The sequence below is a fragment of the Stigmatopora nigra genome, chromosome 20, assembly GCF_051989575.1.
Source record: "Stigmatopora nigra isolate UIUO_SnigA chromosome 20, RoL_Snig_1.1, whole genome shotgun sequence".
Taxonomy (NCBI): Eukaryota; Metazoa; Chordata; class Actinopteri; order Syngnathiformes; family Syngnathidae; genus Stigmatopora; species Stigmatopora nigra.
In genome coordinates, this window is record NC_135527.1 from 3,291,251 (window position 1) to 3,316,670 (window position 25,420).

The following is a 25,420-nucleotide window of genomic DNA, read 5'->3' on the forward strand; positions in this document are numbered from 1 at the left end:
TCGGCACTGGATCGGTTGGAACAAAAACCAGGACCCACTGCGGCCCTATGTGGAACCGGTTTGAGACCACTGGCCTAGAGGGAATTTCCATGATGACACCTATGGGTTCGGGGTGCATCACATACCATGACACGCCCATTTCTTTGTTCACCTTTTCCCGCCTAAAGTTTGTACCTATGTCTTATGAGGTTCTGTTGATAAAACTAGCTCATCTGTTTGGGAATTCGAACTGGTCAGGCCGGAGGATGGACACATCTCCCAGTGCTGGCTATTCTGACCCCCTCCTTCAGCTGAAGTCCGGTAAACCTCATCATGACTGACTCTGTGTGCTTCCTTTGATCCGAAGTTATTGGATGTATACTACCAGATGAGCCCTTGCTTTGTCCAATTGTGATCTATTATGTGGGTTGATAGGTCACATGCTTCACCTGACAAAAAAGTGTCACTTTGTGGATACCCCTGGCTCGTTGGTCTAGTGGTATGATTCTTGCTTTAGGTGCGAGAGGTTCTGGGTCCAACTCAAGGACTAGTGCTAGTTTTGTCAAATTCTGATTCAATATGGGGGGTGATATGGCACATTTGCAACATGAGAAAAAAAAGTGTCACTGTATGGGTACTCCTGGCTCGTTGGTCTAGTGGTATGATTCTCACTTAGGGTGCAAGAGGTCTCGGGTCCAACTCCCGGACGAGCCCTTGTTTTGTCAAATTGTGATGTAATATGGGGGGTTATATGGTACATTTGCCACCTGAGAAAAAAAGTGTCACTATGTGGGCACCCCTGGCTTGTTGGTCTAGTCACTAGACCAACAAGCCAGGGGAGCCCACATAGTGACACTTTTTTTCTCAGGTGGCAAATGTAGACTCTAGTGGTATGATTCTCACTCAGGGTGCGAGAGATGCCGGGTCGAACTCCCGAACGTGCCCTTGCTTTGTCAAATTGTGATCTCTTTTGGGGGTGATGTGGCATAACCTACCTACCCACCTAAGGAAAAAAGTGTTACTGTATGGGCACCCCTGGCTCATCTATCTATTGCAGGGGTCCGCAAACTTTTTGGCCTGGGGGCCACATTGACTTTAAAAATTTTACAGATTTGCCAACTTTGCAAAGTTTTTTTGTGTTTTACAGCATGTTTTATATGAAATTAGAGGGAACATTGGCATGCAACTGCTTATGGCAGGTGTGATACTGGTCTGCCCATAGCGAGCAATGATGATGTCACTCACACTGGTACTCAGTGCATTCAGGGAGGTTGTCTTTCTGCCCAAACCAACGGAAAATTAGAGGGAACATTGGTCCCAGTCTAACCTTATGGATTTTTAGTTGGATATATATATATATATATATATATATATATATATATATATATATATATATATATATATATATATATATATAGATATATATATCTAGATATAGATATATATATATATATATATATATATATATATATATATATATATATATATATATATATATATATATATATATATATATATATATATATATATATATATATATATATATATATATATATATATATATATATATATATATATATATATATATATATATATATTGTCATGGACGCATTCATTCTCACTTTAGAACATATCTACCCTCTACTAGGCTTTCATTCATCGGTCCCATTCTATCTTCTACAATCACAATAAAAGCATTCAATTCAATTGGCTGTCTCACAACTACCACTGTCCATGTTTCAAGATTCTTACATACCTGTCCACCTCAACTAAATGCACCCCTTATTAATGACTGCAATTGCCCCTATTAAGTGATTAAATATCATACAAAATGCAACATGGCACATATATTCACATACAGGCACAGGGCACAGGTCAAAGTGTAAAATGTAGCACAAGTGGACAGCATTTGGCCCTGGTAGGAAATGCTCTTGCCGCCATCTGGCAGACGGACACGAGTATTACATCTTCAATAATAACGGCCGCGGAGGGAACTAATTCAGCGGCGCAGGGCACATTTTCACGTGTTTTTTTATTAAACATTGAGAAATCATATCCTCATTTTCTCTCATTGCTTGTTTGCTCACATCTCTAATATAAAATTGGGACGCTACTACCAATTTTAAAGGGTTTAAGTAGCAGTTGTGTGAGAACCGTGAAACAAATTAGATAATTTATATATATAGTACACCTCTACTTACAAAATTTTCAAGTTACGAAAAAAGTTCTGGAGCCAATTAATTTTGCTAGAAGTATGGCTATATAACATTTATCTTTGTGTCTTTGCAGGTTTCAGTAATCAGCACCCCCAATTTGAAGGGGAGGAGCCCGAGTTTCCTCCAGACCAAAAGAGAGAAGAGCAACTTGAAATAAAAATGAAGGAAGAAGATGACACCTGGTCAACTGGTGAGGAGTCTTTTAAGATAGAAGAGGATCTGGGCAGGGCCAGTGAAGGGGCAGAGTCTGCAAACACCTCTGCAGGGTCCCATATTGAAGAGGAAGCAGAGCCGCCTCAACAGCAAAAGAGGGAAGATCAATCTCCGATCAAAAAGGAGGAAGATGTAACCGGGTCATCTGGCTAGCTTTTCAAGAGTGAAGATGATCTCGTAATGGATTTGATTGCAGATTTACTGTCAAAGCCATTTTGAAGTCGGACTTTTCAAGAAAAGCTGGACATCATTAAGAATGGTCAGACAACTCCAAAGCTTGCTAGCTTTGGAGTTGACCGCCCTTTCTTAATGTCCATTTTTTTCCGGAAAAGTCTGTCTGGAAAATAGCTTTGTGGGATAATCTGCAACTAAATCCATTTGTTTTCCTCCGTCTGCCATTGTGGGTGGAGTTCACGATCTCTGGCTGGCACACTTAGGCTTTGGTCTGCCTACCAGCCAATCATAGTTGGCGAAAGCGATGACGTATCCCTCCGCCTAAGAAATGGCCTTGGTGTCACCAAATCGAATTCTGGTTGGTTAGAGCAACAGTCTTATCGACGCTTGTATATTGCAGCAGAGCCTGCAGAACTGATTGTGATGGCCTTGAGGACGATTTCTGATCCTTGCAACTAATAACGGCTGAAATGTGATTGGTTAAATGCTTCAATATGGTCGCTGTTTTTGTTGGTCTCATACACGTATTGGGAAGGGAAATGTGATACATTTTTCTGGATGGCCATTTAAGATTTAATTATGTCTTTATGGTTATAGAACTATACTTCCATTTGTAAAAATTACATCCAATTTTGAAAAAAAAGTGTTGTCATCAGCTTATGCACTTTTTGTTTAGCATCTTGAGCAAGTAATTACTCTCTCAAGAAGGGTTCTGTCATTTTTGGTTAGCTTAGCTTTTCGCGTTAAAAAGATATCCATGAATGAGTGAAAATTGTGACCCAGAATCCTCAACTATAAATATTTTGTGATGTGTTGTTGTATTCTAATATTGACAGAACATACGTCAATTGTGTCCCATCTCATGTTTGCGCATGCTAGCAATTAGCATGAAAAGCTAAGGTTCAGAACGTTAGCCAACTAGCGTTAGCAAGGTAGCTCTTTTCTACAGGCTTCCTCATTGGAGGCTAAGCAAAGTTGAAAAACACTGTTCTGGCCGCTTGAGTATGAAGACAAATATAATTTCACAACAATTTGGGACGAACAGAAATGTGGTGGGAACAAACTTAGCTAATATTCCCTCACTGAGATTTCAAGTGGAGCAGAGAAATTACCAGATCACAGAAACTGAGGAAACATCAAGACAAGATATTATGTTATGTTGGGGCAAAATACTCTGTGTTAGACATACTACTACAGAGAGGTCATGGCCCGTGTGGGGGTTGAACCCACGACTTTGGCGTTATTAGCACCACACTCTGACCAACTGAGTTAACAGGCCATGTGCCCACCACCCCAGTATTTGAACAATAACACCAATGCAACACCTCAACTCTCTAAACACTTATGTTACGGCAAAAGGAGTTAGTCTAGGTAATTTTATCTGACTATAGAGAGGTCATGGCCCATATGGAGGTCAAACCCACGACCTTGGCATTATTAGCACCTCACTCTGACCAACTGAGTTAACCAGCCATGTGCAAAGTGACCATGAATTTTGTGTGACCGCAATTGCAAATGTCAGCGAGCTAAACTGTTATGTTACGGCAAAATAAATAATTTTAGGCAATCTTAACTTACTCTAGAACAAGGGTGTCAAACCGCACCAAATGATGCAGCCGGCCAGATTTGTTCCCCGGGCTGCCTCTTTGACACCTGTGTTCTTGAGAGGCTGTGCCCATTGGGCGGTCGAACCCACGATTTTGGCATTTTCAGCACCACGCTCTGCCTAAATGAGATGAACAGCAATGTGATGGCATTGGCCCGGGTGCGACTGTCGGGCCAGTCGGCACGGAGATGCGTGGACGGACGGGTGAGGTCGAGCAGAGAGCAGCAAGTGGGAATTGGAGGTCCTTCTAATAGGGGACCGAAACCTTTAGGTCTCCCGGGTTGCACTGGCATCTGCCCCCACCTTTGGAGCAAACTCAGCACCAGGTTGTGATTGGTTGAGAGCTCCGTCCCTCTCTTTACCGAGTATCCAAAACATGCGGGTGTCCTGGTGCCAAATGCACATACGGACACCCTTGTGCTTGAACATGGTGTTCGTTTGTCAATCCACTACGAGCGCAGAAATTCAACAATAGAACACCACTCGGGTTTCGATCGGGGGGATGTTCTTCCCAATCAATCCCTCCAGTTCTCACATTAACATTGAAGTCCCCGAGCAGAACATGGAGTCCCCCTAAGGAGCACTCTCCAGCAACCCCCCCAAGGACTCCAAAAGGGGTAGATACCCTGAACTGCTGTTTTGTGCATGCACACATACAACAATCAAGTGCCGTTCCCCCACCTGAAAACGGAGGGATGCAACCCTTTTGTCCCGCGGGCAACTCCAGAGCCAAACTATGTCGAGCCGGGATTTCTCAACCTTACGCTCAGGCTCTTCCTAACCGCGTCCGGGCGAGGGAAGATTTCATCCAATAATGTTGCTCATCATAAGATATCCTCTGAGCCATTATTCGTCTAATCCCACACATCAGACCAGTTGGCCATGGGTAACCCTACCAGGGCTACAAGGCTCCGGTCAACATTGGTCCAAGAATCACTGGGCCTGATTAACCCCACGGGAGACAACATCAGTTCCTTTTTTGTAGAGGCAAACTACCCCACTTCCAAGAGTTACCATTGCTGTGAAAAAAATGTTCTTGAAATTGCCTTATAGATTCATACACATACTTGAGAGCATGTTACCAACAAAAAAATGCAGTATCATTTCAAAAAAACAACTGAACAAGACAGGTAAAAAAAATGTAAACAATCGAAAATTACATCTAAATATGAGAAAAGAAATATTTATCCTTAGTGTTGGACAGTATTCATTAATACTATTATATGTGTTTAAGCATTTTTGTATTAAAGCTTCTTCAATTTGTCTGAGGAGAGCTCAAGATTGCAACAAGTCACCAAGTCCTTGTCCCAAGGACTGTTTACGGGACCTTCACCCCAGAATGCAGACCTAGAAGGACATTTCAGAAGATGCTGATGCAGCGGGATCACCGTTTGAACAACCTTTGTGATTATTCGCATATTGTCAATCTCAGTCTGAGCCTATTTGGATTAAGGAGGTGATAAGAATCTAACTTGACTGCAAAGTGGCTTACAAGGAAACCATTTTCAAACTGACTGCCAGCTAAATTAGGTTGGGTTTGCAAAGTCCGATGTGTTGCCGACACTAGAGGTTGAACGAGGGACCTTTTGATCTTAAGTCTAACACTCTCCCAACTGAGCTACTACAGCTGATTTGTAAAATGAACAACCAACTTGAATTGAAAATTGACTCTTGGCTTACTATTCCATGGGCTTTACCCAAGACTCATACATTCATGCATACACATCAAAAGTAAATAATCCTTACTAAACATAATCTTCTTTCTCACATGTTAAACACTGTACCTTTGTGATACGACCACTTCGCCATACAACATTTTGTCTTATGACAAACATTTCGATCGAATAATTCGCCTGTGGCAGTAGGTCTGTCCACTCTTTTTGTTTTTCGTGTTTTACAGCCCCTCTATCTGTTTTTAAATTACATTTGAATATTTCTTATTACATCGCTTTTTACTTTACTTTGTACTTCATACTTTTTACTTTAAAGATGAGTGATCAGTATGTTAGTACTTTAGTCCTTTTTTCTGTTAATTTTTCATATGTACTGTTAAAAGATGCAGTTTTTTATATGTATCGTTTCTTGTGCTGACCCGGCCTATCTGTCAAATTTCTAAAGTCAATGTGACAGACGTGCCAAGGGTGCCCATACGGTGACACTTTATTCCTTAGGTGGCTAATGTGAAATATAAATTGTATTCTTATATTTAATCTTGCACCCTTTTGCACTCTGATGTATTAAAAGTTACTAGAATAGAATTTAATTTACACCTATTGGTTAAAATGTGCCCAATACGTTTTGTACTCCACCTCCTTCATTTGTATTAACTCCTCCCATTTTTATGACTTGTCTTATCTCTTTCAAAAACACAGTTGAAGCAGCTTTTCAGCAGGAAATAGCTTTGGGGAGCCTGAAGAGTAGTAACACTCTCCGGCCTCTAAATTGTTGCATCCCTGCCTCTGCAGACGCGGCCTTAACTTTCATTATATCTGCCTCAGTATGTCTTCCAATGTTGGAGTTTATTGAAGTATTGGCCAACAAGCTAGAGGTGCTCTTAAACTGACACTTTTTTTCTTAGATGGCTAATGTCCCATATCACCCACCCCATCATATATCATAATTCAATAAAACCAGGGCTCGTCCTGGAGTTGGACCCGGGACCTCTCACACCTAAAGCGAGAATCATACCACTAGACCAACGAGCCAGACATACTCATACAATGACAATTTTTTTCTCAGATGGCTAATGTCCCATACCACCCCACCATATATGACAATTCAACACTTTTTTTCTCAGGTGAAGCATGTGACATATCAACCCCCATAATAGATCACAATTCGACAAAGTTAAGTCTCATCCAGGAGTTGGACCCAGGACCTCTCTCACCCTAAGCAAGAATTATACCGCCAGACCAATGAGCCAGAGCTTGCTTTCATTATTTTAAAACCTACAAATGTGTCAGATCCGTTTAGCCTGATCTTTATGGACATGCTTGTGACTTGCTATCTCAACTCATTATGTCCCAGAGCAAGTAATCCTATTTCACTCCCATTGACGATGACAGGCATCCAAACCAATTTGACCGGAGGGATTGCAGCCATACAGGGTGAACATCTCTCCTTGTCAATGGCAACTAATGACGCTCACACCTTGTGGCAATTTAGAATGTCCAATGTGGGATGAGACCGGAGTACCCGGAAGAAACCCACGCAGGGGATAACATGTTAACTCCATACAGTTGGACCGACCTGGTCTTGAACCCAGAACTGTGGGGCTAACCGCACCAACAGGCTGTCCCAAATGTCATTCATTGAATCAAAATATTTAGCTTATACCCGATTCCCATACTCTGAAAATGACGCATTGGGTCCGATTTCCGTTAAATTCTGATACAATTTTTGATCGGTGGGTATCCTTAAGAAAAATGTGAAGTGAGTTATTAATCTTAAGAATTAATAATTATAAAGATCAGTTTTTCACAGCAACTGCAACACTTGAAAGTGAGGTATTTTGCTTCTGCAAATAAGAAAGTGACTGTGAGTAGCAGAGAATGGTTTCGATCCTTCGACCTCTGGGTTATGGGCCCAGCACGCTGCCGCTGCGCCACTCTGCTTCTTCTCATTCCTACCTGTTGGGTTTATTTGATAATTATATTATATATGTGTGCATTCAATCATTTTTATATGAAAGCTTCTTTAATTTGTCTGAAGAGAACTCGGGGTCGTATCAAGTCACTGAGTCCTCGTGCCAAGGACTGTTGTCCTGACGTCTCACCCAGACCGGGGCTCCGAGGACTGTTGATCTGGGTTTGCAGCGAAGATCCGTCAAGTACTCTTGATACCAGCAGATGGATATCAATCACTTCCAGGAACATTCGCATAGTGTTCCTACATCAGGACGCCCTTCTCGCTTCTTCATGGAATTGTTATGCCGTGTAAAGGCGTGATTGTTTAAATTCAAATGAAGTTTGTTTTTAGTTTCCTCTTTTTCTTATTGTTAAAAACCTTCATTGTTATTGTAATTTCAGATGTTGTTTTTGCTTACGCATGTTGGATTAATCATTAACCTTGTAATTGTTTTGATTTATGGCTTTAAAGCCGTACGAGAAATTATAATTATTAATTGTTTATCATAGATGCCTATTTAATTAAATGTCAATAATTGAATCAGATATCTGCCTGCAGTGTTTGGAAATTATATTAAAGTGTAATGAACCTATCAATACCATGACAAGCTGACTCACAAATCTAATCAATCAGACTAATCCAAGCAGACATACAGAGGCACGTGATGATTCCCACCTGCTGCCAGAGCTTCTGAGGACCACCAGCACAACCACCTCGGTCTCGACTGTGGACTGTCACATCCATGGTGAGTTCAACCATTTTGCTGTTAAAAACTTCAATTTCAATGAAAAACAAATACAAGACGTTCGGCGGCGCAATTAACAAAATCAAGATACCATGTCAAATTTAAACTGGCACTTTAGCTAATAGCTAATGTTACTTTACAAATCGAGTGGAAGGATTTTTTTTGTTTTATACAACTGTGAGAATTTGTGTTTTTTTTAAAGGTTTTGTTGTGATTGAATGTTTGACCACGGACTGGGCAGGGAAAAGGTTTTTTTTCCTGTGTGTGGATTCGTTCTGTGATGCTTTAAATTGGCCTTTCAAGTGAATTTTTAACTACAAACTGACAAAGAAAATATGTCTAACCTGTCTAGGTTCTTTTGTGTGATTTTAAGGTTTTTGGCAACTGAATTTTTGACAACAGACTGAGCAGGAAAATAGTCTTTCACCTGTGTGGGTTTTTGTGGATTTCCGATATTGTAAAAACATAGTTAATTATACCACATGTCAAAGAGCTGTCACAAGCGTACTACCCGTGTGCATCTTTTCATATTAAAACTTTCTTTAAACGTTACAAGCTTATTCCCTACAATGTTTGCAGTTGTTTAAATATATAGATATCATCTCTAAACTTTTTAGGTGGTCTAATACGATTAAAGTCAGAAACTGTATTGTAATATAAGTTCAATATTAACATTTTGAGATTGAAAAGGAGCTTATATTTATTGCTTGACATATGTGCAATTGACTTTGTTAAACGATTTTAGATTTATTTTTGGGGTTATGCTTCAAAATAGTGTTACTAAATTGCTTTGTATGATGTGGAAAAAAAGATACATTTTCAATGTGAAATTCCCTATCACTCACTGTCAAATTTAATATTGTCAGGTATATTTTCTCATAGGTTGGAAAAATGTATTAACTTAATATCAATGTTACTATTTTTAAACATTAAAAATTGGCAATAGTGTCTCTCATGACACCAAAATGTCAGTAATTTAACTATGGAGGGGTGCCCAACTCCGGTCCTCGAGGGCCCCTTTGCGGTCTCTTTTTCATATCTCCCTCCTCTACCACATTTGAACCAAATGGTCAACTCATCAGGCAGCTGTCCAGAAGCTTGATAACGATCCCAATTATTTAATTCAGGCGTGTTGATGAAGGGAGACATGGAAAACAATTTTTATAGTGGCCCTCGAGGGCTGGAGTCGGGCACGCTAATGTAATGTAAATTTCATTCATTCATATTCCATACTATACATCCTAGCAAGTGTTGCGGGGGTTGCTGGAGTCTATCCCACCAGGCTTCAAGCAAAAGGCAGACAACACCAGTAAGCCGTAGGGCACAAAAAAACATTTGCACTAAACAATCATACCGCCACTATTGGGAATTGAAGCCACCCTGAGAGATCTGGGATAGATTGCTATAGGTTTGTGAGAAACTTCGGCACCCTTATGCAAGGTAGTGTGGCCGAGTGGTCTAAGGTGCTGGAATAAGGCTCCAGTCATTCAGGAGGTGTGGGTTCAAATCCCACCACTGCCAATGTCTTCTGAGCTGCTTAAGTCCCTTTTAATGGGTGCATATGGCTCTTCCCTGACATTTTAACCAAAATGTGAAAACCACTGGGGAGGGAGCCGTGTCCCGGTTGCATAAATAGGAGCCTCGTGGTTTTCCACCACTGTGTTTGGGAACATCCACAAAATACATTTGTTCTGTGTTGAAGCCATCATGGATGACAAACAGTCGTTATTGTCCACTGCTCACCATCCAAGACATATGTGTCTCTTTGCTTTTACCTTCTGACTAAACCTTTTGCCTGAGCAGTAAAAAGGTTTGTCACCAACGTGGTTTGTTAAATGTATTTTTAAACACACTGTTAAATTGTCTTTAAATCAAGCTTGTACATTCAGTCGACTTGAGAATTTTAAAAAAATCAATTGCAGCGAACAAAAAGCCCTTTGGTTACACACTGAGAAAATATATAAATGTAAAAAAGTGAACCCACCTTCTAGTCTGTTAAGAACAACTTTTGTTCTTCGTGGAACACTCTCACACGTAAATTCTGTTGGAGGCACCTTTGATAGTTAATAGCAGGCTAAACCTAAAGGCAGTGGCTCCTTAGCCGGTATCCGGTCAAGTAGTCGCAGGGGCTATTTAGCTGGTAACCGGTCAAATAGCCTATACGGCCCCATATGGCTATTTACATGCACCATGTTGTTGGAGAAGACATCATGAATTTGAAATAAAGGCTTGGTGTACCCTGGCAGGCCCATGACGGATGAGTATAGTATGGCTTGTTTAATGGTGTTGAAAGCTTCTACAGCAGCTGGAGTCCATTCTACAGGATCTGACAGGTTGAGGTCTTTGTCACTCATGAGGTCCAATAGTGGCTGGGTGATTTGTGCGAAGTGAAGGATCCATCCTCGACAGTAGTTGGCTAACCCAAGGAAAGCCATGACTTCTTCCTGTAGTCCGTTAGCCTTCGACCTTTTTGTGACAAGAGATGTCCCAAAAATGTGACATCAATCTGGCAAAATTGAAGTTTAGATAATGAGGCCTTGTTCCCCGTCTTTTCCAGGTGTTGGAACACTCTGATGGACTATTTTTTGTTTTCTTCTGTTGTTGGGCTTGCAATTAGGATGTCGTCCACATAGATGAGGACTTGTGTGGGCTTTGGATGTGGATGGTAACTCATGGATCTCTGGATCTCTGTGGAGAATATGGTTGGGCTGTCGCAGAATCCTTGAGGCAATCTGGTGGGGGTTAACTTTCTGTTGCCAAAGGTGAAGCCGACATGGTGGTGGCTTGAAGCAACTCGGTTATCATTTGTGCGCTGGCTGTCACCTGGGCCTTTTCCTTCTTGGAGCGAATGTTCTCCTCTGCGTGGCTTGCCCAATGGAGTATCTCAGTGGATGAGGCATTCTTGTAAGTGACGAAGTGTATTTTGATGAATCCAGAAATGGGAACTTGGAGTCCTTGGATAAACCATTGTTTAAACTGGACTCGGAATGGGCCATTTTCATTGGCGTCATCCACCATGCGGCTGTTGGATTTGACACAGCTTTCTAATCTGGCATAGCAATCATTTGTAGTCTCACCCTCTTTATGCGTACATGTCCTTATTCTTTGGTAATCAGAGGGTCTCTGGAACATTGTCAATGCTCTTCCTAGTAGCTTTTCTATTTCTCCGGTTAGGGCATGGGGGTCGTAGGCTAATAGGTTTCCCCCTACATCACGTCCTGTGAATCTCTCTCTGACTCTGCCCAATCTATGTTTCAGTGAGTTCTTTAAGGCTTTCTCCACTTCAGCTCCATTCAGGTTATAGGATGCCACTAACTGACAGAATTTTCTGGCCCCATTTTTTTCCACATCTCCGAGTCCCTTGCATGCTTCCAGGCATCGGGCCTTGGTCCAAAGTCGGTAGACCAATAAGGTGGGTTGTTGTTGTATTTCCCCCCACCTTGGATTCGCCACAGCCATCATTGGGTAGGTTTGGACATTTCTTTTTTCTGTCAACATCGTTTGTAAAGCGGGCTGTGGAGCTACTCTTCCGTTCCAATATTTTCAAGAGTTTTGAGGTCGGTAGGAGTTGGCGGATCTGGTGTGCCTGGTGACAAAATGATGTCGTCAGGGCGCGAGGCGGAGGTATCATATTCGGGGGGCGTTCCAATCCTACGAGGGAGGGGTGGATGGGACCTTTGGGGGGCGCCGCTGGAGGAAAAGAGTTGGGCAATCTTTCAGCAATTTGGGCATTTTCTGGTTGTGTCGGTCTTCGATGAACGTTGGTTTCCTCTTCCGGGCAGATTTTCATGGTAGCGATGAGACCTTGTTTTCTTGTATCCACATTCTTTTTCTTATTTTTTCAATGTCTTGTAGACGTTTCACACACTGTTCTTTCCATATTTTCAACACCAACAATTGTTTCTCAGCTTCCTCACTTTTCTTTCCCTTCCTCTCCCTGTCCTTTAACCATTCCCTTTATAAGCACATCAAATCTTTCATATCCTTCATATTGGGACAGAAACAATGTTTCTTCACCAACCAGGGCTGATCCAGGCAACTCCCCATACATTGCATTTGCATATATTTCACATCCGGTAACTCCCCGATTTTCATTTTGCAGTCTGACAATAAACCCACCTCTTTTGTTGCTTTCTGACCCATATTAATCATTTACTTAATAGTTTAAACAACAATTATTTTCTAAATTACCTGAAATGGATGTCAATACTTTGTGATTCACCCAATATCTCTGAATATACCAAGACCAAAAGTCCCTGACTTAGTCTTAGTAGAGTCCCTGACTCTATTAACAGACCAAGACTATAAGTCTCTGACTTATTCTTGTTTTACTTACGTTGGTCCCTGTCCAAAAATTATAATGCTCTACGTACGTTGGTCCCGAACCACAAATTATAATGTTCTACGCACGTTGGTCCCAGACAAAAAACTATTATGTTCACCGTAAGTTGGTCCCAGACTGCAAACTTTTAATACTACCGCAGTGATAATACTCATTCAAATCATTACACTTCACATTGACAGAAATCAAAGGGTGAACTCACGATCTTTCTCGTTCCGAATCTGCCCTAGTCCGGGGACCCGTCACCAGATTACAGGAGTGGCGAGGGAACGTCAAAGGAGGATGCTGTCGTCGTGCCCCGTCGTCGCTCCGGCAATTGTTGGCTGTTGGGTCTCAGGTTTTCGGCAACCAAGTATGATAGATCTGAAAATACAACTTCAGGAGAAGATTAAGAAGTAGTGAGATCAATTTAATAGGAAATAGGTTTATTATCAAACTGCAAAGGGGGGGAGAGAGAGGTTAAACAGTGGAGTCCTGTTCAGCGCAATGTTCTTGCAGCTCTCTCACAAATGAACAGTGGGTTCATCTTTATATAGAAAAAGAAAGCATAGTATGGTTTCTATGACAACGACCAAACTCTGGGCAAAGTCGGATTAATCAGTGGCAAGTTTCCATGGCAACGACCAAACTTTGGGGAAAGTCGGATTAATCAGTGGCAAGTTTCAATGGCAATGACCAAACTTTGGGCAAAGTCTGGTTAATCAGTGTAAAGTCCCCATGACAACGACCCTGGGTTTTAGCAGCACATTGGACGTTGCAAATCCACCCTAAATCAGCTGGAAGTCAGTTTGAAAGCTGTTCCTTGTAAGCCATGAGTCATTTTGCAGTCAAGTTTGACTCTTGTCACCAACATGACCCGAATTGGCTAGGATAGGGAATGTTGGAGAGTGTTCCCTGAATCGACCTTGGGCTTTGGCAGTTTATTGGACTCTCTAAACCAGACCAATATCAGTTGATGCTCTAATTGCAATATTTCACTAGTTAGCCATGAGTAGATTTAAAGTCCATGTTGGTTATCATCTTTCTCAATCAGCTGAAGTAGCTCAGGTGGGAGAGTGTTAGACTGAAGATCTAGAGGTCCCTGGTTCAAAACCGGGTTTCGGCACTTCATTGCACTTTGCAAACCCGCCCGCAATCAGCTGGCAGTTTGTTTGAAAGCTGTTTCCTTGTAAGCCATGGCTCATTTTACAGTTAAGTTTGACTCAAATTGGCTCAGATAGTTGAAGAGCATTCCCTGAATCGGCCTTGGGCTTCGTCAGTCTATTGGACTCTCTAAACCAGACCAATATCAGTTAATGCTGCAATTGGAATATTGTACTAGTAAGCCATGAGTCAATTTCTAGTCCGAGTTGGTTGTTGCTATCAGTTGGCTGAAGTAACTTAGTTGGGAAAGCGTTAAACTGTTTGTCTAACAGTACCTTGTTCAACCTTTGCAAAACCATGGGTCGTTTTTTTTTTTTTTACAAACGGTTAAAATACTAGAGTGGGTGTGTGTTTCAATGTGTCACAACTTTTCCGTTATTGCATTATTGGCAAACAGATAGTTAATCACAGCCACTCCCATGGCAGTCGCTCATGCTGACTGACTGGGACGATGAACGGCGGCACTTTACCTTCCAAAACAAATTTCTATTTGTAGATGTGTCGCAAGCGAATCTAATGCATTAATTACCTGGTTCATTCTGGAATGAATATTGCTGATCGGGCAGCAAAAGGGGGTGGAGCTCCCAGATTCCCCACTGGGGATGTGTTAGGTTCATCAATGCACTCATGGCATGTTGGTCTAGTGCAGGGATGGGCAAACTTTTTGACTTGCGGGCCACTATGGGTTATAAAATTTGAACAAGGGGCCACAGCAGTACATTGACTGCTGGGCCAAATATAATAAAGCGTTGCTTGTAGTATCCAAACCTCATAGTACAGCAAGCACATGCAAATAAATGTTCAACACGTTTCACTAACATTGAGGACTGCATTTTCCAAATGTACAAGAGAAATAGTAGGCCAAATAGATTAGAATAGAAAACTGTGATCTATCAACCCTGGAGATTGCATCTGTTTTTAATACAATTCAATTGAAGGCACCAAGTAAAACAAATATCAAAATTTATTGAAATCTTGATGAATATAACTTTCAACATTCAAAACATTACTACCCAACAACATAGGCGACTAACCTCAATCCTTTCTGTCCCGCTGCAGTGCGTAATTAAAAGATGCGCCCTTTCTGCTGAGCAGTGTCTTTAATGTCCGTACTTTCATCAAGCGCTAATGAAAATAACTCAAAGGTTGCCGCTTTTTTGTTTAACTCGCTCACTATATCTTCATCAATGAGTTCCACACGGCGAGTTATTGTCCTGCGTGATAAGCTGATTTTTTCGAACTTGCCTTTGCTCTCCGGACACAAAACACCAGCTGTCTCTATCATGCATTCTTTCAAAAACTCGCCTTCGGAGAAAGGCTTGCTAGCCTTTGCCAGTTTGAAGGCCAGCAAAAAGCTTGTCTTTGTGCTTGCCTCTTGAATTGCAGTTTGCTGGTGAAAAAAAATCTGCTGACTCTGCAAATTAGCCACCAATCTCTGAGCAGTAGCCGCTCGTTGTTGTGTTGACTGCTTGCTAGCGTAGTTTGCATGCTTCGTGGCAAAGTGACGGCTGATATTGTACTCTTTGAAAACAGCAATAGTTTCTTGGCATATCAGACATACAGCGGTTGATCGGACTTCAGTGAAGAAATATTTCGTTGTCCACTCTTTATTAAATACACGACACTCACTGTCCACTTTCCTTTTCTTTGGTCCGCTCATTTTTACAGAAGGACTCAAATGACAATGAGAAAATTAAAGAGGGATAAATAAAGAGAAAGGCGCGACTCAACAAAGGCCTAAATGTCAGCGCGCCATTTATAGGTGAAACACGGTATTGCATGGACAAGATGTAATGAATGATTTATGAAGCATTATTATTTTATTTATTGGACAAGCTCGGCGGGCCGGATTAAATTGTCTAACGGGCCGTATACGGCCCGCGGGCCGTAGTTTGCCCATGTCTGCGCTAGATCAACATGATACATTTCAAACAATTTTCAACCATGTGATTTCTGGATTTTTCTTTTTAAGGGGGACCTGTACCTACGATGAAAATGTCAGAACATCATAATTTTTAAGTGGGAGAATTTGCAATTTTGCTGGATGTTCAAATACTTATAGTGAACTCACTGAATAAGGTTACAAAGACACAATAGGATGCTTTTTGTATTGAAAAAAACTTTCACCATGGCCAATAGTGGATGTATGGATACTGTGCTGTCTAAATTAAAAATGTGTTATTTCTCTTTGAAGCACACTTTTGATAAACTATAAAGCCATAGATGTGCCACCCAAAACATGGCCCAAACACAAAACTTTACCTCAATCAAAAAATCAGTTTTAAACAGTGGGAAATTGTGCTTGAGTGCATTTATTATAATGTCAGCTATCACTTTGCATTCAAACACATTTTTTCTTTGATTTAATTCGTTTTGTTTATTATAGTTAGGTTATTTATGAGTTGTTCGAATGCACAACAATATGTTGAGAGGAATTTTGTTAATGAATATTAAGACAATAATTATACAAATAGAATCGCAAATGTACCTCCTTTAATTTTGTTTAACAATATACTCGCGACGAAAAAATAATCCAGACTTATCAGAGAAGAGTTATTTTTTTAATGATCCACAAACTGATTCTTTTTAATTCTGCTAGGGAAAATACCACCCACCTACTACTTAATGTATGGCAACTAGCACCCTAGTAGGCTACTGTAGCACTATCTTTGCACTGATGGTGAATGACTGTTGGAGGAAGAGCACTCTGTCTTCCTTCTCGGGTTCAATTAATTTCGGATGTGGAAGATGTTGAGTGTCCAAATACAGGCTGGAGACGATGAACAGTGACTTCAAAGGTTTGATTGCAAAATATTCTGGGCACAGGTGAACCACACGCAATGCTGGCATCCACAAATGCGCCGAGACAGACAACTTTCATTCATTCACCTTTATTCTCTCAAGAGGGTGGTAACGAAACTGAACAGGAATGGGATTTTCCCCTACTTCATACAGTAAGCAATTTATTATGAACCGGCAAATAGAAGATAACGACAATGTTGCTAGTCTTCAAGGATAAGCCATTTGTTATGAACTGGCAAATAGAAGATAATGACAATGTTGCAAGTGTTCAAGGACACATCTGGCTATAGGACAGAGCTCTACTAAGGAGAAGCTTGAGACTCATTGAGTCATGACTAGAAACAGGCAAAATACACATTTTAATATGAGACCCACTTCATGACCCAGCTATTTGCAAAGCCCCTCTTTTTAGGCAATGAATCGAATATTTGTCCCAATATCAGTGGTGTGCCGCCAGGGCCTTCAAGGCCTTCTCTGCTGGCCTAAGAAATATCTGAAACACAGGCTGATGTTAATTATATTTTGTCCACAAATAATTGTAATTTCTATTAAATAATTCCACATTGTCTGTTAGCTTCCTTTCATTTATATTCCCCCTGGTCGCACTTCTTCCAGATGTGTGTTTTCATATTGAAGCATTTAACCCACATGTGTCAAAGTGACAGTCCGGGGGCCAAATCTGGCCCGCCGCATCATTATGTGTGGCCCAGGAAAATAGTAAAAACTACCCTCATAAGATATTGCAAGGCTGGCGAACAAGACACACAGAACCACATATTTGCGAAAAGGAGTCCCATAAAAAAAATCATTATGATTAACGCAAAGCTTGATGCACCGTCAGTGGCACAGTGGTGTGCAAACACGATACTCCTATTAGTGTGTTTGGGACTCAGCTCCCTCACCAATGGTTTCACATTTTGTCTTCCTGGTTATTGAAGAGCCATAAGCACTAAGAACAAAATTAACATGTACAGTGGATGAATCACTGGCAGTGGTGGGATTTAAACCCACGCCTCCTGAGAGACTGGAGCCTAAATCCAGCGCCTTGGACCGCTCGGGCACACTACCTTCAATGATAAGAAGTGGGGGATTGGGCATCAGTAAATTGTAAATGAACCTTAAATACCCTTATATTTAAATATTGAAATGTGTTATTTGTTACTTGCAATACGATCAAACACAATGTATCATTTAAAGCAAATGTCCTTAAAATTACCTAACTTTTTCTCAAAATGTAGCTTTTCGATTTAGTGTCACGGCTAGCTAAACTCGAAATGGACTTCAAACTACTCTCTTCACGCTGTGGCATTAGGAGACCAAATTTAACATTATCAACCCCTCTGTTAAAAATCTGAATTGAGAACCTGGCGTGAGGTACTGAGACAGTAGAGGGCGATAACGCTACAGTCCGTTGGCTGCCTACAACCGTAAAACCTAAAGAGGAAGAATAGGTGGGGTGTTCATTTCTGCATGGCTAGGATTTTAACTTTTTGTTTGTGCGCCTCTTGTTCCTCCTCAATTTGATTGAACTTAAATGAAACTAAACCTCGACAACATATTCGACATCGAATAGTTTGTGGAATCGGAGGCCAGTCCATTTTTCTTTAATCCGTTTTGGGAGTCGTACTTTAGCCTAGCCTAGCTGGCAGCTAACAAAGGAACACGTCGTCTGCATCAGTACGTCGTCAAGCGAAGGCAAAAAGTGTGAAAAATGCCCGCGAGAACGCCGCCGGTTGCTGCAAAGTTTCAGATGGAACTTAATAGCGTGCAAGAGGATCTCTCATGTCATCAACATTCTATTGTTAGCAAAATGATGCAAGTTAAAGTTGTTCTACACAAACTCGAAGGTACGTTCACTTTAGAGTCATTATTGGATAATAGACCAATATATGCTTTATGTTACACAATTAATATTTCATAATGAAATATTTAACGGGGTGGGCAATGTTGTTTCTGATCGTGACTTTATTGAATGAATCGAAGCATGACAGCGCTTAGCATTATTAGTAGAACTAAGAACGTGCTACAATGATAAACCACTAGATGTCGCCAGCTGCTCAATATTCATGCCTTTAATCTGCAACATCTTCCTTTAGATTACTGTTCTCATACCTGTCAATTTGTACGTTTTATACGTATGTTATACGTTTTCTTACCATTTCAAATCATGTACGCCGTACATTGACTTTTGTACGGGGAAATACAAAAAAAAAATCGCCAATATTTATGACAACCCATCTCAACGAGACCGTTTTGGCTAAAATCTAGATAGTTTCGTAGGCTGGTAGCCAACGACGCTACTGTCATCGATCGTTACTATTGTCACGGTATACCAGCAAAAATTATCCTCAATTGTATGTATTTTTTTAGAGATGCGTACGGCAATATCGGTAAAGGATGACATGCACATGCGTAGATATACATAGAGTAAATATCATGGAAGCAAGCATGAAGGAGCCACATAGTAAATAACGAGTTACCGCGCGTAAACACGTCGTACGGTGTTTGTACGTTTTTTGGGGGGTTTGTACGGGGAATCATAATCATTTATAAGGGCAGTTATCGGCAGAGGTTGACAGGTATGTGTTCTGTAACTTTAAAGTAACCTTGTATTCACATAAAACATTACTGCCCACCATGATGTATTGTTCTGAACATGAAATATTCTTGTACAGTGGTACCTCAACCTACGACATGCTCGTACGATGAAAATTTAGATCGAATAGTCCGCCCGCGATATGATCAAAATGTCGAGATGCGATCAAGCCAGGTGGCTATGACATGAGAGGCTGTTTACCATTGTAGCGCAGTCTTTTTTGGAACAACACACAGGAAGTCTTCCACAAGATGGGGAACTTTTGCAACCTGTGACCGAGGTAGAGAATATGCAGAGTCACTCTTCCAAGCTTATCCACACAGTTCCTCAGAAGTGTGGAGCTGAAGACAAGAGTAGGAGAGTAGAACTCCTCGACTCCGTTTCTGGCCTGGTAATTATGAAGCCCATGATGGAATGATTGGTCAGAGGTGTTGCTTCTTCTCCCGCCACTTTTGTCCTGCGCCGAATATCCACCGGTATTGAAGTGTTGCTCCTTTTGCTGTGTATTGTAACAGCTAGTCCCATGTGAATGAGAGCGTAGGCATGGCTGAATGGTTCCAAAAAATAAGTAGCAGAAAGAAGCCAGGCTAACATAACAAGGAAAGTTGTAAAAACATTAAAGTAAAAAGGAATGTATTAAGAAATATTAAAATGTCATGAAAAAAGATAGAAGGGCTGTAAAACCTGAAAGACATGAGTGGGCAGAGGTACCTCCACCGGCAGCCGGTGTGAAAGGCGCCATCTTGGAAAAAAATAAAGATGAACTAAACAACGAGAGCAGCGATCAAACAATGATCTCAAAGTTGCGGCCCGAAGGCCAAACCTGGCCCACTACCACTCCGTGGTGCGGCCTGCGAAAGTAGTTCTACATTTAATGCTAAAATTCAAATGCAGCTTATAAATAAATAGAATATGAACTATCCTTAGAGATATTCACTGCATCAATCCACACAGACATTGAGGTATGGTCCTCTAAGGCAAAAGCGCTTCACTTCATAGAACTACCCGTACCATCAGAGGAGGGGATCGACACCACCTTCAAAGGCAAGAAGGCGGAATACTTGAATCTGTCAGCCAAGTGCCAGAAAATTGCCTGGAAATGCACCATCTAACCAGTCGAGATTTGCTGCTGAGGCTACGTTGGGCTTCTCCCACTGTTTTTGATCCCTTCATTCATTCATTTTCTGATATGCTAAATCTTGTTATGGGGGTGCATGAGCCTATCCCGGCTGCCTTCAGGCCAGAGGCGAGGGACACCTTGAATCGGTGGCCAGCCAATCACAGAGCACGAGGAGAAAAACAACCATTCACGCTCACACTCGTACCTAAGGGAAATTGAGTGTCCAATCAGACTTTACCTCTATTTCAATCTCATTAATCCTCCAAATAATAACAGACCTGCTACTTAATAAAAGTCAATGCTTTTTAATGTGTCCCCTTTGGTGAAAGCATTTTTATTAAATTAAGATCTAAAACATAAAAGAGAATGTTTACAATGAAAGGGCTCCAAAAAGATTTGACTAATTCTAAGGAGATACATCACCAGTGAAGAAACTTTAATGACCAATAGTCCCTTACTTTGAAAAATGCACCTATAAACAGTTTTCAACTCGTGTTGCTGTTGAAGAGAATAATACAGTAGTAAGTACTGCATTGAGACAAAATGAATGTATGGTGCCCTCTTCCGTTTGGTTTCATTTCTGTGAACAGGAAATTCAGTCATTCTACAATTAGAAAATGGTTAATCAATTATCTTTGTGTCCTTGCAGATTTCAGAAATGATCTTGGTGCTGATGGGCAAGAGTCTGTTGGCCTTGAAGAGGAATTTGAGCTCCCCCAAATCAAAGAGGAGGAGCTACAGTTCTCTCAGCAACAAATGGGAGACGAGCAACTTCCAATCAAAAGGGAGGAAGATGATTTCACCTGTTCACTTGGTGAGTTACTGAAGAAGAAAGATGTTCTGGGTGTGGCCAGTGGAGGGGCGGAGCCTGCAAACACCAAAAAAGGGCCCCCAATTAAACAAGAGGAGCAAGAGTTCCCTCAAAAACAAATAGGAGAAGAGCAACTCCCAATCAAAAGGGAGCAAGATCATTTCACCTGGACACTTGGTGAGTTTGTGAAGAGGAAAGATGTTCTTGGCGTGGCCAGCAGAGGGGCGGAGCCTGCAAACGCCTCAGCATCGCCCCAAATTGAAGAGGAGAGGCCAGAGTTCCCTCAACAGTGCAAAAGAGAAGACCAACCTCCAATCAAAAATGAATGTGTCAAATGTTCAACTGGGGAATCTTTCAAGAGTGAAGATGATCTGGGTGTGGCAAGGGGAGGAGCGGAGCCTGCAAACACCAAAACATGGCCCCTAATTAAACAAGAGGAGCAAGAGTTCCCTCAAAAACAAATGAGAGAAGAGCAACTTCCAATCAAAAAGGAGGAAGATTATTTCACCTGCTCACCAGGTGAGTCCGTGAAAAGGGATTATCTGGGCGTGACCAGTGAAGGGGCGGAGCCTGCAAACGTCTCAGCATGGCCCCAAATAAAAGAGGAAAGGCCAGAGTTCCCTCAACAGTGCAAAAGAGAAGAGGAACCTCCAATCAAAAACGAATGTGTCAAATGTTCAACTGGGGAATCTTTCAAGAGTGAAGACGATCTGGGCGTGGCCAACAGAGGGGTGGAGCTTCTGAACGGCATCTCAACAGAAGGATGGCGAGCAGAAAATGTAATTTCTCCTTTATCAGATGGCAACAAGTTGCTTAATGATGATGATGATGATGACGATGATGACGATGATGATTATGATGATGAAGATATGAAAAATCCCAGCGGTGACAAACTCTGTAAATGCTTTCAGTGTGGCAAAACCTTTGGGAAAAAGTCTTCTTTGAAAAAACATATGAGGAGCCACACGGGTGACAAACCATTTTCATGCTCAGTTTGTGGTCAAAGATTCACACAGAAGGAACACTTAATTTGTCATGCAAGAACACACACTGGTGAAAAAACATTTTCGTGTTCCGTTTGTGGTCAGACATTTGCACGGAAGGATAAATTTGAAAGACACAAAAGAACCCACACAGGTGAAAAACCATTTTCGTGTTCAGTTTGTGGTCGAAGATTCACAGTGAAGGCAAGCTTAAAACAACACGTAATAACCCACACTGGTGAAAAACCATTTTCGTGTTCAGTTTGTGGTGAAAAATTCACACAGAAGGGAAGCTTAAATAGACACGTAATAACCCACACTGGTGAAAAAACATTTTTGTGTTCAGTTTGCAGTAAAGCCTTTTCTACAAAAGGAAACTTAAAAACCCACACAAAAACCCACACAGGTGAAAAAACATTTTCATGTTCAGTTTGTAGTCAAAGATTCAGAGATAAGGGAAACTTAAAAAGGCACATAAGAACCCACACAGGTGAAAAACCATTTCCATGTTCAGTTTGTGGTCGAAGATTCACAGTGAAGGGAAGCTTAAAAAAACACGTACTAACCCACACTGGTGAAAAACCATTTTCGTGTTCAGTTTGTGGTGAAAGATTCACACAAAAGGGAAGCTTAATTAGCCATGCAAGAACACACACAGGTGAAAAACCATTTTCATGTTCAGTTTGTGGTCAAAGATTCACAGAGAAGGCAAGCTTAAAAAGACACGTAGTAACCCACACTGGTGAAAAAACATTTTCGTGCTCAATTTGTGGTCGACGATTCATACACAGGGAAAGCTTAAAAGCCCACCTAAGAACCCACACTGGTGAAAAGCCATTTTCGTGTTCAGTTTGTAGTAAATCATTTTCTCACCAGCAAAACTTAAAAAGGCACATGAGTACACACAGGTAAAAAGCCATTTTTCTGCTCAGTTTGTGGTCGGACATTTTCCCGAAAGAAGCTTAGAAGAACACTTATTAACCCACACTGGAGAACAATGTTTTCCTGCTCAGTCTGTGACCACAGATGCGCTACAACAGCCCAATTAAAAAGCTACACAATTCAAAAACATTTTCCAGGCGCTGTTAAAGTTCCAACATTTTCACATAAGGGAACATAAAAAGAAGACTCAACAACCCACACTGGAGAAAAGCACATTTTTGCTCAATTTGTGGCAGGAATATCTTAAAAACATAATTGCCCACATCGGTCAGAAACCCCTTTCCTGCTCAGCTTCTTGCCAGAGATTAAGTCGTAAGGATAGACTTAAAAGATGAAAATGTGTTGTGACAAGCAATAGCCAAGGAAGGCTTTGCTTGCTTTATCAAATTCTGTATGAAAGATCATTGTAATCAAAGTATAATTGAATTTTGCATTCTGAAAATAAAGTTTACACTCTTTAATGTGTAATAACAATCCACACTTCAAATACAGTATTACCTTAAGATACTAGTTCATTGCGGGATTGAGCTAATATGTCAATTGACTCGTATCTCAAGTCAAGTCTTCCCATAGAAATGAACAAAATATAAATTAAGCCATTTCCATCCTAAAAAAAACCATCAAATTTGTTCTAATTTACTACTGACTCATTTGGGAACCACCTGGTAGGCTCATATCTGAAATTTGTCCCGTATGTTGGAACACTTGTATGTCAAGGTATTACTGTACTGCTCCCCTACTTACGAACGAATTAGGTTCCGATCGCTTGTTCATAAGTTGAAAGTGTTTATACGTTGAAATTGTTCAAATTGTTCATAAATGGTACTGACGTCTGAACGATTCATGTTGTATTCCCATGCAACGTTCACCACTTTCTCACACACATCAAGCTTCCTTATTATTGCCACTTTTGTTTTTGTTTCGAATGAAATGGCTTCCCTCTTCTTTGCACTTCCCTTACTAGATGCTTTTCGCTTTTCACCAATCAAATTGAATAATGAATGCACAAAATATTAATGATAAAAATGAAAAAGGATATTTGCGCAATTCCGCACTGCAGAGAAGAAGGCTCTCACAGCACCAGGTGTCAGTATTAGCGGTGGGAAGAAACACTACTCGGAAAAAGGCACGCAATACAAAATCGAACTTGTGAACATTTTTCCACAAAAACCCAATTCGCAGACATGTTCATCTGTACAGTTTGTCCGTAAGTAGGGGAGTGTCTGTACCATGATACATACCCATTAGAACTAACAAACTAATCACTTACCGAGAGGCTGAGCTCCACTATACTAGATAAACCCAGCCTTTCATAGAATAATTCCATCCTTAGATAGGTAGTCAGCCATGTGACATGCTTGACACACACTTATTAGAATACTTATTTCTTAAGAACAAACAGAGAATTACATATAATAGTTTTGTTGTGAATACTAACCGATTGACCCAGGAATAGACATTTAAATAAGTTATTATTAAATACCCCTCTTAGGACATCTTTGTAACACCACAATAATATAAAATATCTTTAACATCCACCCTTTGCGTGACTAAGTACACCCCTAGAGATATTTAGTTAACACACGACATGACACAAAGCACCCCAAATTTTAATCACATAATCTTTATTAGTATACACATTCACCATTACATAATATACAAATAGATTACAAAACATATTGCTGTTCCAAGTCATAAATCCTCTATATTAGTACTGGTCAGAATCATTTTATTGTTAACACACTTGCACATGCATTTTTACATGAAATGACATTCACAATTCCATCTGTTGTATCTATTGGATGACTTAACATTTACTTTCATTTAGTTTTAACTCTTTTCAACACAATTAATTACAAATGTGAAAGGTGAGTTTCCTAATTGACACTTATACAAATTTGACTTCATTTTTTGAACATGCCAATGATTGCTGATAAGAAATATAAGCTCCCACTTTTTGAAAATATATTGTAAATGACTACTTAGGAATAGCAATGATTAGAACTAATACTATTGTGTCCTTCATTTTATGTACTTTAGTACTTTGAGTTAAGAATAGAAGACCATTGAGAAAACTAATATATCATAATAAAAGCAAGCCTGGACCAAAAAGGAATGTAA

General features: G+C 40.7%; 2 protein-coding genes and 4 non-coding genes across 6 annotated transcripts in view; 4 read left to right on the forward strand and 2 right to left on the reverse strand.

Moving 5' to 3' along the window:
• Window positions 1-3,787: 3,787 nt before the first annotated feature.
• On the reverse strand, window positions 3,788-3,861 carry trnai-aau (transfer RNA isoleucine (anticodon AAU)). Its single transcript has one exon. It is a non-coding gene; the product is annotated as a tRNA-Ile (tRNA).
• Window positions 3,862-9,999: 6,138 nt separating this feature from the next.
• trnal-aag (transfer RNA leucine (anticodon AAG)) lies at window positions 10,000-10,081 on the forward strand. Its single transcript has one exon. It is a non-coding gene; the product is annotated as a tRNA-Leu (tRNA).
• Window positions 10,082-13,934: 3,853 nt separating this feature from the next.
• Window positions 13,935-14,007, forward strand: trnaf-gaa (transfer RNA phenylalanine (anticodon GAA)). Its single transcript has one exon. It is a non-coding gene; the product is annotated as a tRNA-Phe (tRNA).
• Window positions 14,008-17,833: 3,826 nt separating this feature from the next.
• On the reverse strand, window positions 17,834-17,915 carry trnal-uag (transfer RNA leucine (anticodon UAG)). Its single transcript has one exon. It is a non-coding gene; the product is annotated as a tRNA-Leu (tRNA).
• A 382-nt stretch (window positions 17,916-18,297) lies between these two features.
• The window catches only part of LOC144213379 (uncharacterized), a 70,763-nt gene continuing 63,640 nt past the window's right edge, over window positions 18,298-25,420 (forward strand). Inside the window, exon 1 of the mRNA XM_077741811.1 lies at window positions 18,298-18,694. Within this exon, the coding sequence (XP_077597937.1) occupies window positions 18,559-18,694 (136 nt within the window). The 5' untranslated portion in view covers window positions 18,298-18,558. The remainder of the gene's footprint in view (window positions 18,695-25,420) is intronic.
• LOC144213922 (uncharacterized) lies at window positions 20,137-24,339 on the forward strand. The gene is made up of 3 exons (XM_077742650.1): window positions 20,137-20,169; window positions 20,421-20,487; window positions 21,213-24,339. The coding sequence occupies exons 1-3, from the start codon at window positions 20,137-20,139 to the stop codon at window positions 23,267-23,269; spliced, it is 2,157 nt and encodes a 718-aa protein (XP_077598776.1). The 3' UTR covers window positions 23,270-24,339.

Excerpts from the sequence above, each read along its gene's own strand:
- LOC144213922 (XM_077742650.1), top strand. The coding sequence starts at position 20,137 with ATGAGTGGGCAGAGGTACCTCCACCGGCAGCCG. Across the intron at positions 20,170-20,420 it reads GGTACCTCCACCGGCAGCCG|GCAAAAGCGCTTCACTTCAT; the intron begins GTGTGAAAGGCG and ends TGGTCCTCTAAG. Across the intron at positions 20,488-21,212 it reads GATCGACACCACCTTCAAAG|ATTTCAGAAATGATCTTGGT; the intron begins GCAAGAAGGCGG and ends GTGTCCTTGCAG.